This window comes from Cervus canadensis, chromosome 28 (genome assembly GCF_019320065.1).
Source record: "Cervus canadensis isolate Bull #8, Minnesota chromosome 28, ASM1932006v1, whole genome shotgun sequence".
NCBI classification, from domain to species: domain Eukaryota; kingdom Metazoa; phylum Chordata; class Mammalia; order Artiodactyla; family Cervidae; genus Cervus; species Cervus canadensis.
Genome location: NC_057413.1, coordinates 31,976,823 through 31,988,522, shown reverse-complemented (window position 1 = coordinate 31,988,522; position 11,700 = coordinate 31,976,823). Strand labels below are relative to the sequence as shown.

At 45.2% G+C, this 11,700-nt stretch overlaps 1 protein-coding gene across 17 annotated transcripts in view; it reads left to right on the top strand.

The window, feature by feature from the left end:
- LOC122429463 overlaps positions 1-11,700 on the top strand; it is a 174,452-nt gene continuing 162,752 nt past the window's right edge. For 4 of the 17 annotated variants that reach the window (XR_006265991.1, XR_006265992.1, XR_006265993.1 and 1 more), the window contains exons 1-5: positions 76-890; positions 5,166-5,230; positions 8,253-8,351; positions 10,204-10,255; positions 10,965-11,081. Coding sequence is in view for 4 of the 17 variants with exons in the window: in XM_043449789.1 (XP_043305724.1) it covers positions 447-890; positions 5,166-5,230; positions 8,253-8,351; positions 10,204-10,255; positions 10,965-11,081 (777 nt within the window). In the remaining 13 variants the exon portion in view is untranslated. Of the gene's footprint in view, positions 891-1,371; positions 1,772-5,165; positions 5,239-8,252; positions 8,352-10,203; positions 10,261-10,964; positions 11,082-11,700 lie in introns of those variants that run through there. The other 13 variants (XR_006265988.1, XM_043449789.1, XM_043449788.1 and 10 more) reach the window with 9 other exon arrangements.

Genomic DNA, 11,700 nt, shown 5'->3' with positions numbered 1-11,700 from the left:
AGGAAAATCAGGATATTGTCATTATCCTCAAATTAAAAACAAAGAGGAGCCCGGCGGCAGCAGGACCCAGACACTGGCCAAGCCCACCGCTGGCGCCTCGCACCTTTCTCCCGGCTCCCGCCGGACCCTCGCGGAAGGGGCCCGGGTTCCATGGCCAGCTGCCCGCCCCTCAGGCGAGGACGACCGCCCGCCCTCCTGGCTCACGCCGGCGCCCGTTTCCCAACGACAGGACCCCGTTTCTGGCTCACACGCCCCCTGCGGTGCGGGCTGGGCTCGCCGCTCCCACGTTCCCAGCTCACGCTCCCGGCTCCCCGCCCCGCCAGGCTCGCCGCTCCCCCGCCGCCCTCGCCCCAGTGCGCCGGCGGCGCTCCCGCTCTCACCCCGACGCCGGCCCGCGCTCCCCGGCCGCCCGCCCCGCGCAGGCGCCCGCCCGGTTCGCCGCCCACATGACCCCCGACCCCCAGGCGCCGGCCGCTACTCGCGGCTCACGCCCTCTGCGCGCCGCCGACCCTCGTAGAGGCTCGGCTAAGCTCTCCGCCCGGCGCCTGCGCCGAGTTCTGCGAGAAGGCCGTGGAGCCGCCCCGGAGCTGCCCCGCGCGGCCGAGCGAAGGCTGCCTGAGTCGGGGCACCGTGAGGGCGGGGGCGGGCGGGCGCCTCCCCGGGCCGCTACTCTGGGGCTGCACAACCGCGAGCGGGATGGCGGTTGTGGTTCCACTCCGTGGCTGTGGGCAGGTCGGTTTCGGTGGCTCTCGCGCGCGGGGATCGCCGCCATTTCCTCAGCGCCCGCCGCCGCCCCCCTTCCTCGAAGCCGCTGCGCGCGCGGGCTGCGCGGCGGGCGTCTCGCCCCGGTGACGCGCGGAGAGACCTGGAGACGGGCGGTTGGAGCTCAGGTGGGAGTTACCCCGCAGAGGTGGGGGCGGGGTAGCCCGGGCGTTAGGGCCGCGCCCTGAGGGCTGCGGTGTGGGTAGCCCCCCGGGGCCGGCCAGGCAAACACCCTCCCCTCCCCGCCGCGGAAGGGCGGGCCGCAAGGGGGCTCTGGGGCGGGAGGTTCGCTCTTCACTCACAAGGCTTTTCAGAGGAGCGATGGGATTTCTCTGTGTTTAGATAGCTGTCGCAGTGCTTATGCCTCATCTGGTAAAGAATCCGCGTGCAATGTGGGACACCTGGATTCAATCCCTGGGTTGGGAAGATCCCCTGGAGAAGGGAAAGGCTACCCACTCCACTATTATGGCATGGACTGCCACAAAGAGTCAGACTGAGCGACTTTCACTTCACTAATTAAGGGGCTTCCCCATATTTAAGGGGCTTCCCTCATAGCTCAGTCGGTAAAGAATCTGCCTGCAAAGCAGGAGACCCAGGTTCGATTCTTGGGTTGGGAAGATCCGCTGGAGAAGAAAATGGCAACCCACTCCAGTATTCCTTCCTGGAGAAACCCATGGACAGAGGAGCCTGGCAGTCTGCAGCCCATGGGATTGCAAGAGTCGGACACGATTTAGGGACTAAACGACCACGCAGTCCTTAGGGGAATGGATCGGATAGAAGAAAGACTGTTTCTGAGTGGCTTATGATAGACAGCAGGAGAGATGGATGTGGTCAACAGCCCGGTCGGGGGTCACTGAACACCTTGTCCTGAGAGGACCGGTCTTGCAGGTACAGGACAGGGGTGGAGGTGAGAGGGATAGCGGGGGAGGGGAAACACCGCGTCTCTGGAGGCTTCTCTCAGGAAGCAGAGTAAACATCTGGCGGTCATCAGGGAGAGCCTTTGGGTAAGGTGAGTTTTGTTTTGAACATTCAAGGGCACTTAGTCTGACACTTGGGCCATTTAACAGATGGGGAAGCTGAACCACTGGACTTAAGCATCAAGTTAATGGGCATGTCTGAACTTGCAGTTGTTGGAAGCTGAGCCCCAGCTTGAATTCTGTTCCAGTCTGTTCTTGCAACTTCAGGCAGTTACCTTATCTAAAAGGTTAGGAGACCACAGTGGGAGGTTCACTGGAGAGGTAGATCACAGAGGGTTTGTTGTTGTTCAGTCCCTAAGTCATGCCCCAGTCTTTATGACCACATGTACTGAGGCCTGACACCAGGCTTCCCTGTCCTTCCCTGTCTCCCTGAGTTTACTCAAATTCATGTCCAGTGGGTCAGTGATGTCATTCAACCATCTCACCCTCTGTAGCCCCGTTCTCCTTCATCATATCCTCAATCTTTCCCAGCATCAGGATCTTTTCCAATGAGTCAGGTCTTTACATCAGGTGGCCAAAGTATTGGATCTTCAGCATCAGCATCAGTCCTTCCAAGGAATATTCAGGGTTGATTTCCTTTAAGATTGACTGGATTGATTTCCTTGCTGTCCAAGGGACTCTCAAGAGTCTTCTGTAACACTACAGTTCAAAAGCATCAATTCTTTGGTGCTCAGCCTTCTTTATGATCCAACTCTCATATCCGTACATTCCTTCTGGAAAAAGCATAGCTTTGACTATAGGGAGGGACTCTTGTCTGCAAAGCCCTCTAGGCTGGTCATAGCTTTTCTTCCAAGGAGCCAGGGTCTTTAAATTTCATGGCTGCAGTCACCATCCGCAATGATTTAGGAGCCCAAGAAAATAAATTCTGCCACTGTTCTCATTTTTGCCCCATCTATTTGCCATGAAGTGATGGGACCAGATACCATGATCTTCGTTTTTGAATGCTGAGTTTTAAGCCAGATATTTGAGAAGGGTGGAGGTTTCAAATATGTCCCCACTAGGGTGGGAAGACTAGGTCACACGGGAAGAAAGGAGCCCAAAGGTGCAGACAGTGCCCACAGGTGCTGGCTTTTCAGACTGTTAGTCCGGCTGTCTAGTTCGCTCAGACTTGAAGTGTTGGTTTCCCACTTTGGGAAGCGGCAGGGTGGAGGTGGGGGATTCAGGGATGAACTTAGAAGTGTAAAATCACTGGCTTTTCTGGGTCTTAGAGGGCGTCAGTGCACCTTTTCTTGCAGTTGTGGCTGCCTTTGGGGGCTGGCCACTGGGACAGCTGAGTTGGAATTAGACTAAGAATTGGTCTTGATCTGATTGAGCCCTCACACCCTGAACCCACACATGCTTTCAAGAATCATTCCTCCCTGGCAGATGGTAGCTGGTTTAGAGCAGGGACTCTGCCTTGTTCATTCCAGAATCCCTCATGGTTAGGTGCTGTGTTTGGCAAATTGGAATGATGCACTTTGTATCTGCAGAACTGATCATCGTTTGAGTCTTTAGGAAAATTATCTTGAGTTTCCAGGGGCTTACAGCTGGAGGTGGGAGCAGAAAATGATGCAATTCCCAGAGTAAATTTTAAAAATTTAAGTCTTAAAAAATAAATAAAAATTTAAATCTGAAAACTTGGTTGTATCTTTACAAGTTTATTTCATACTTATCTTTTGTATACCTGCTGATCTCCTAATTGTGCAAGAGTTTCACTGTCCTTTAAAATAATATTTGTGATAAAAGGAATATTTGAGTGAATTCTAGTAAATCAGACGTTTCCATGATATCTTTTTAACCAGTTGATGAAAGAGTAGGTAAAAGTCATGTTTCCATTTTTCATTAGAAATCATTTCTTACATCCAAACAGCATTAAATAGTGTAATTTTATAGTTATACCCGTAGTGCTAAAGCATTTTTTCTTTTTTTTTTTTGATAATGCATTTATTTTGCCTCTAACAGTAGATGGGTTGCTTATCATTGTTTTGTTTTGAGGTTTCTTTTGTTTTGGGGTTTTTTTTTTTGGTTGTCATTGTTATAGCATTATTGAGTTTTATATTGTAAAAATTTTAATTGAAATATAGTTTCTTTACAGTGTTTCAGGCATAGGGGGTGCCTGTTGACAAACATTGTGTAGCATTTATGAATTTTTTAATTCTAATATTTTTAAACCGTCCAAGGAAAATTGTTTTAGAAATTTGTCAAAGTAGAAAGCGGAAAAACTCCTTTTGCCATTCTGTTTTCTATCCTAGCAGTGTGTAGGTTTTTTTTTTTTCTTTTTTTTTCCAGTAGTAACCTTTTAAGATCCTTTTCCAATAAATAATAAATTATTTTCATGCTTTTGTCATGTGCTAGTACTCCTGTAGACTATTGTTTTTTTGTCATTAGTTTTATTGAGGTATAATTTATGTATAACACAATACACATTTTAATAGAGTTTTGACAAATGTATACAATCCTTATAACCAGCAACCCAACCAAGATTTCTGCTATCCCAAGGATTCCCTTTTCTCTTTTGTGGCACTGGCTACTTCCCATCTGCAGCCTTAGGTAGCCAAGGATTTTCTTTCCCCTGCAGATTATATTTGTCTTTTTTATTGTATTTCTGGAGTCCACATGCCAGCAATAGCAAACTCCTCTGTACAGGGCCAGTTAAAAGCATACAGTGTGTGCTCCATTCTGTCTGACTTCTCAGTCTTTAAGATTATCCTTAATGACTATGTTGATTGTGTATTTTGTTGGTAATTCATTCCTTTTATTTTTTTAAATTGTGGTAAATGATACAAAACTAAATGTTGCCATTTCTAAACATTCTTCTGTGTCCACTTCAGTGGCATTAATTATATTCCCATTGTTGTGCAACCATCACCTCTATTTCCAAAGCTTTTTCATAACCCCAAATAACCTCTATAGCTTTTAAGCAGTGACTACCCACTCTCCTACCCCCTCAGCCTGGTAGCCTCTAATCTACTTTGCTTCTATGAGTTTGCCTCTTCTAGACATTTCAGATGAGTTGCATCATACAATATTTGTCCTTTTGTGTCTGGCTTCTTTCAGTAAGCAGTGTTTTCAAAGTTCATGTTGTTGTATCTATCAGCATCTTCCTTTTGACTGAGTAACTTTTCATTGAATAGACATACTTTGTATGAACGTAGGTTTTCAGTTCTCTTGAGTGTATACCTAGAAGAGGAATTGCTGGATAAGATGGAAATTCGAAATTTGACTTTTTGTGGACTCACAAAGCTGTTTTCTATAGGGCTGAACCATTTTGCATTCCTACCTGCATTGGACAAGGGTTCCAGTTTCTCCCCATCCACTCCAACACTTGTTATTATAGCCATCTTAGTAGGTGTGGAAGGACTATTGGTTTTTCATAAGATACATAAGCAAAGACTGTTGTTACCAACTTGGTAGGGGAATTAATGAGTGTAACTGTATATGTTCCAGGAGGATGGACTGAGGCAAGTTCTGGAGGAGATGAAAGCCTTAGATGAGCAAAACCTACCTGATGGGTAAGTTGGTAAGTTGATATTTTAAAACAGTTTAAAAAATATGATATTGATGTCAGATCATAAGATTAGTTTTTAGATATGACTTTTTTTTTTTTTTTAATTCTCTGTGAGCCTGGTCATACCCTAGCTATACAGAAGTAGAAGGATTTGTGTTAATGATTGTTATGTCTCTGGGGATGAAATAGTGCTTGGCACATGGTAGATGTTCAATAAATACTTCTTGTTTGACTGGTGTGACTTGAAAGGAATTAGGGTGGATCCAAAAGAGATGATCCAGGAGCAAGTAACAGAGCTGACGAGTAAAGTGCATTGTTTCCACTGCTTGTTTTCATCAGGTGAGGCCTTAGTGGGCTTAAAGGGAGAACAGGCAGCTTGCAAATTTAGCAGGAGTAGCAGAGACTTGTGAAAGCTTGACTGAAGTTGGCTGGGAACTCGTGCTGCAGAACACTACAGCTTGGTAGGCTAGAGGGTTCTGGAGTTGCAGACTGTTTAGAGCCAAGCATGGTAGTTGGCACAGGGGAGAATTTGAGCTGAATGACAAACTTCAGAGGACCTGTGATTGGGTGAAGAATGAGACACAAGAGTACTGACTGCTGGAGGGAAAATGAGTTATTGAGAGCTCATCCTGGAGAGAAGTATGTCTGCAACTTGAGATTTTGTCCCTGGCCTTGTTCGGTAGTGTTTTCATCAGTTAGTTGGGCATAGAAATCGGTAGCATGTTGTTAGGGTGTGTGGAGTACACAGAACAGTAGGAACACTTTGCAGTGGCTGTGTTACTGATGATGAGGAACTGATGTGCAAGAGGTCTGCGGTAAATGTAAGGGAAATGGAAAGTCCTGCACTCAGGTTCCCAAGTCCTTCATTTGTTCCTGCAACTCAGCAGTTATGAGCTGATAAAGGGCTCTGGTGTTTCAGTTGTAAACAGCAGAATCAAGAGGTTTGCCCCCATGGCCCTCAACAGTGTCATGCAGAAGGCAGATGTTAAATGCGGGTAAAGCGGGTCAGAGTACCTGCTGTGAAGGAAAACACCATACTGGGAGGAGAGTCATGCACTGAAAATATTGGTAGATTGTGAAATCTGGGAAATTCTTTCCGAGGAATAGAAGCGGGTTTTAGCGAGGAAGTAACTGTGGGCAGAGAGCATTCTAGTTTTAGGAAACAGCATGTGCAAAGGCCCTGAGTCTTGAAAGAGGGTGGGATGCCCAGGGACCTGGGCCTTCCCAAAGGCCAGTGTGGCTGGAACTTAGTGAGCAGGCCGAGAGCAACACCAGGGGAGATTTCTAAGCATGTGGGGCAGGTGGTGGCATGTTTGTGTTCTAAGGTCATCTAAGGACGACCCTGACCCCATGTGGATAGGGGATAGTGGGATCGACAGAGAAGATGGTGGTCATGCAGGTGACAGGAGAGGTGAGCCAGACCAGCGGGAAGGAGAACAGTTTACACAGCTGTTGAGGAGGTGACTGAACAGGCCTTGGTCCAGTAAGGGAATGATTTTCCTCTACTCGAGCAATGGGGAAATCAGGATCTAAAATTCTGTGCCCTATCCTCCCAGTTTGGTTCTGGGCAGGACACCACTGTTACCAGTTTCTGGTTAAAATTCTTTGTCAGAAGAAATATATTCCTATTTAATAGCTCACATGGAAATGTGAATTTTTTAAGTAAGTTCTTGTGTACTGAATCAAGTACTTTGATGTTAAGTTGGGTGTATTTTATTTGTGCAATTCATTATAATCAAGAGCACATTGTAAGCAGTGTGGAGAATAAATCTAACGTTTCTAGAATGGCAGAAGTGTGTAGAACAGATCTAGAAGACATGGGGCATATATTTTGCCTGTATTTTCAGGGTCTAGAGCAGGCACATACATTTTATATTTATCTGTTCCTTTTAACACTCTAAAGTAGATATCTATTAATTCTGTACGTCTGGTTTTGTTTTGTTTTCTTTCTTTTTTTTTTTTTTTTCAATTGTGGTTAAGATACACACCAGATAGCTCAGTGGTAAAGAATCTGACTGCCAATGCAGGAGATGCATTCCCTGGGTCAGGAAGCTCCCCTGGAGAAGGAACTGGTGACCCACCCCAGTTCTCTTTCCTGGAAAATTCCAAGGACAGAGGAGTCTGGCAGGATACAGTCCATGGTGTCAAAAAGAGGCGGACATGACTGAGTGACTGAGAACACATACCATACAGTGTATTCTAAACATTCATAGTGTCATATAGCTATCACCACCACCACCTTCTTCAGAAGTCTTCATTTTGCAAAACTGAAACACCATACCCAGTAAACAATTGCACATCAGATTGGAAAGGGTGATGCTTGTCTGAATCTAAGGAGACACATATTTTATAGGGTAAAGCCAAGATTTTCTCCCTCTCCGTGTAAAGGACCCTAAAGTACAAACATGCACAGAGTTGAAGATAAAGAACTATTTCTTGGATGAGTGGAGGAGCACTTGACTTTAGAGTCCTTTGCTCACTTTCTGGGAATGAGGATTTGAAAGTATTGATATCATAGAAAGAGGACTTCGTAAGATGAGAGCATGGTGTGAGGCCATAATGTTATGCACCATGATATTTGATCTCTTATCCCATCATGAAAAAGGGATTCTAAAAAGTGAGGCAAAGATTGTCTTTTGGAGACAATGGAAATTCATCAGTGTACAAAACCCAATGTGCCACGTGGCTAAACAAGAGAATGGGAGTATGATCCTAGGCAAATTAGGTAGGTATTTATTTATTTATTTCACTAAAGTTTGTGCACACAGCTTGCAGGATCCTAGTTTCCTGACCAGGGATTGAACCTGTGCCCTGAGCAGTGAAAGTGCAGTGTCTTAAACATTGGACCGCCAGGGAATTCCCTGACCCTTTTCTATTTGATCCAATTAGCAAAAGCTCTGACGTGGAGGCAGGTAGGTTAACTACTAACACAAATGGCTGACAACAAGCATGGCCTCAGTTGTTAGCTGACTTTGAAAATGTGACTTGTTCTCAGTAGACATTCTTTTCCTTAAATGTTTTACCAGGAATAACACAAAGTCAGGAGGACGGGGTGATTTGGTCCCAGCCATCAAGTTTCGACACTGTTCTTTGCTAAGAAGACAGCGCTGCGCCGGAGCCTGCCTGTGAGCTTCTGTGTTTGCGCTGGGTGGCAGGGAGCAGAGGGGGTTCCTGTCCCAGGGGGTGTCAGAAATTCTTGGCGATGTCTCTCTTCTATGAGCATTCTGAATTTTCTCTTTGTTTCCTTTTCAAAGTTTTTTATTATGGAAAGTTGCAGTATTCTTAAATTAGGGAATAATATTACAGCCCCCCATGGAACCATAATATAGGTCAAACAGTTCTTCACATTTTGCCATAATTGCTTCGTCTTGTTTTATGTGTCTAGGCTAAACATTAGGTATTTTACCGCTGAATAGTTTTGTGTGCATCTTTAAGAAATAAGGCCCTCTGGGGCCTTTTCTCACTGTATAGTTGACCTGTGACCACTGTGTAACTCTCCTGTCTGGAGCAGTGACCGTCCCTTCACAGCATCCATCCAGTCTGCTCCTCTTTTCCCTGTTGTCCCGAAGCTGTCCCCTTGCAGTGGTTTGTTTCCGTCCGGAATCAAATCAAACCCACGTGTTACCTTCTGGTGGTTCAGTCCTAAGCCTCTCCTGATCAAGACAACTTCTGATCCAATGCGGTATTAATGTTCCAGGCATGACCGGCTGCTTCGGATTAGAGCCCTCGGGTGGGGTTATGGCAGTGTCTTGCCAAGGCCTTTACGATTTCACATGTCTGCTGAAGAGATAAGTTAACACTCTTGTTCAAATCTGTAAAGTCGGAAACTGGCTGAGCTTCTCGCTCAGCTTCTACAGTAGTATTTATAGTACTTGTCTTTTTGTTTGAACCTTTGATTTTCAGTAGTTTTTGGTCTGTTTGAGAATGGTAGTAGTAATTCTAAATGCTGTATGGAAAACTACTATTAACAAAATAAAGGGTCCCGTTATGTTAGTTGCTAGAGATCCATCAATAGGCTGCAAAACAGGCATCATTATTTGGAAATTTTTCATAAAATATGTGTGTGTACATACTTTGCTTGGGGCTTGCCAGGTGGCACTTGTGGTAAAGAACTTGCCTGGCAATGTAGGAGACGTAAGTGATGCGAGTTCAATCCCTGGGTTGGGAAGATCCCCTGGAGGAGGGCTTGGCAACCCACTCCAGTATTCTTGCCTGGAGAATCCCATGGACGAGGACCCTGGTAGGCTACAGTCCATACAGTCACAGAGAGTCGGACACGACTGAAGAGACTCAGCAGGCACACACATACTTTGCTTATCTTTGTGAATATGTGTGATGAATTCTTGATTTGTTCAGTCACTGAGGCACAATATTTAAGGACACAGGATTGAAGGCAAGGAGACTCTTGTGGAAATATTGGCTCTGCTTCTGTGAGATCCTAGGCAGGAGGCTCCATCTCTCCCTGTGCCTAAATTCCCTCATTTGCAAAGTGAAAGTCATAGCATCTGCTGCAGTGACTTCAGACACTAACTCCCTAGTTAGACCAAACTTCATAGGTTAAGACTGCGCTCACTTCAGACACCAGCCATGGTTTGGGTGTTCCCAGGGCCACTCTCCCTTCTGACCACCTGGCTGCAAATTCAGAGATTCCCACTCTCCCCTCAGGTTTGAGGCTTTTAGCCTCTTGACATCATTGCAGAGAGGAGAGGGGAGCCAGAAGTAGGGCTCCGTCACCTGTGATTCAGTCCGTCATAGTTTGATCCATCGATTCACCTGTGTCCTGACATCCAGACTTGTGCGAGCTTCCCTGGTTGACACCACATCATGTGCATTGTTCCACGGCAGTGTGCCGGGAGGGTGGTGTGTCCTGATTCCTCGGGGAGGGGAAATCAAAGCTTCACATCTGGGACCCTCCCAGACCTCACCCTGGGTGTCTCTTCCTTTGGCTGGTTCTCATTTGTATTCCTTTCACTACAGTACAACAGTGGACGTCAGGGCAGTGCTTTCCTGGGTCCTGAGAGTCGTTCTGGCCAAGTATTAAACCTGAGGGAGGGGTGTATGTGTGTACGTATGCACACACACTTTACTAGTGAAGGTTATGAAGATGTTTTTCTGTACAGTCTTCTCGGAGTTATCTTGTTTTATTTTTCACAGAGATATCCATGATACTGGAATAGATTCTTGTGAATAATGTATGAGCCAAGTTGCATGTCTGTGGTTGGCGGGGAGGGGGCCGGGCTTTCTTTTGTCTTAGTTTGTTTGTCCTTGTACCTTTTTCATACTGTTTAAGTGCTTATAATTTTGTAGTACTTCTTAAGTAAGTTTTCCCATTTTGTTCTTCTTTCTCAAGTGTCTTGACTATTTTTGGCTTTTTGCATTTCCATGTAAATTTTAGCCTTATTTGTCAAGTTTGATATTTTTAAACAATTGGAGTTTTGATTGAGAATGACTTGGATCTGTAGATCAGTTAACAGTATTGTAATACTGAATCGTCCAGTCCTTGAAAGTGCTGTATCATTCTGCATTATTAGGAACCAATGTGCAGAATGACCAACACCTACTGTTCTAGGTACCAGTGCTTGGTTCATAAGAGGCAATTGATAATATTTGTAGTTTGAATGAATGGTCATAGGGAGGATGCATGTGGGCATCTGTGCTGTTTTTGAAAGGCTTAGTGTACAGTTTCTGCAAGTTTATTTTCTTACAGCTTTGTCAAATGGCCATCTTTATGTTTCCAGGTGGACTGGTTCAATGGTTACAAAATGTCCCTTGCTACCTACATGAGGTCATTGGCAGGAGACCAAGGTTTGGACATCACACAGGATGTGAAACCTCCAAAAAGCCTATATATAGAAGTAAGTATACCTTTAAAAAAACTGGGTGTTTCTTTAATGCTTAGAGTGTGCTTACTTTTATCCAAAGGAGGGGTATATGAATATCTACTATTGTATATAGGCATATAACTGGGAGGCACCATAGGTTTGGTTTCTGACTCACAATAAGGTGAAATTTCACTGAAACATGTCACACAAATCTTTTGGTTTCCCCGTGCATGTGAAACATGCTTACACTCATCTACTGAGTATGTCTTAGCATTATATACATATTTTATTGCTAAAAAATTCTGCTCTCTGACAATGCAGGGTTGACACAAATCTTTAGTTTGTAAAAAAAAAAAAAAAAATCAGTATTAGAGAAGCACAATAAAGCAAAGCACAAACAAGAGAGGAAACATAAACCCAAGCAAAACGCTTGCCTGTAGTGGGAATGGGATTGAACAATTAAAAATTTCTGGCTGTACCTGTTTTTAAAGTTTTAACTTTAGAACCATGTAAGTATTTTACACATTGTTAAAAGAAAATGAAATCAAAGTGAAAAACCAACCCAAAACTCTCCTTGGCATCTCCTTCAGTTTCCTTGCTGTCCATGCTGACCTATACATATATTCAGAGATTTGCCATTTTTCTTCCTCCC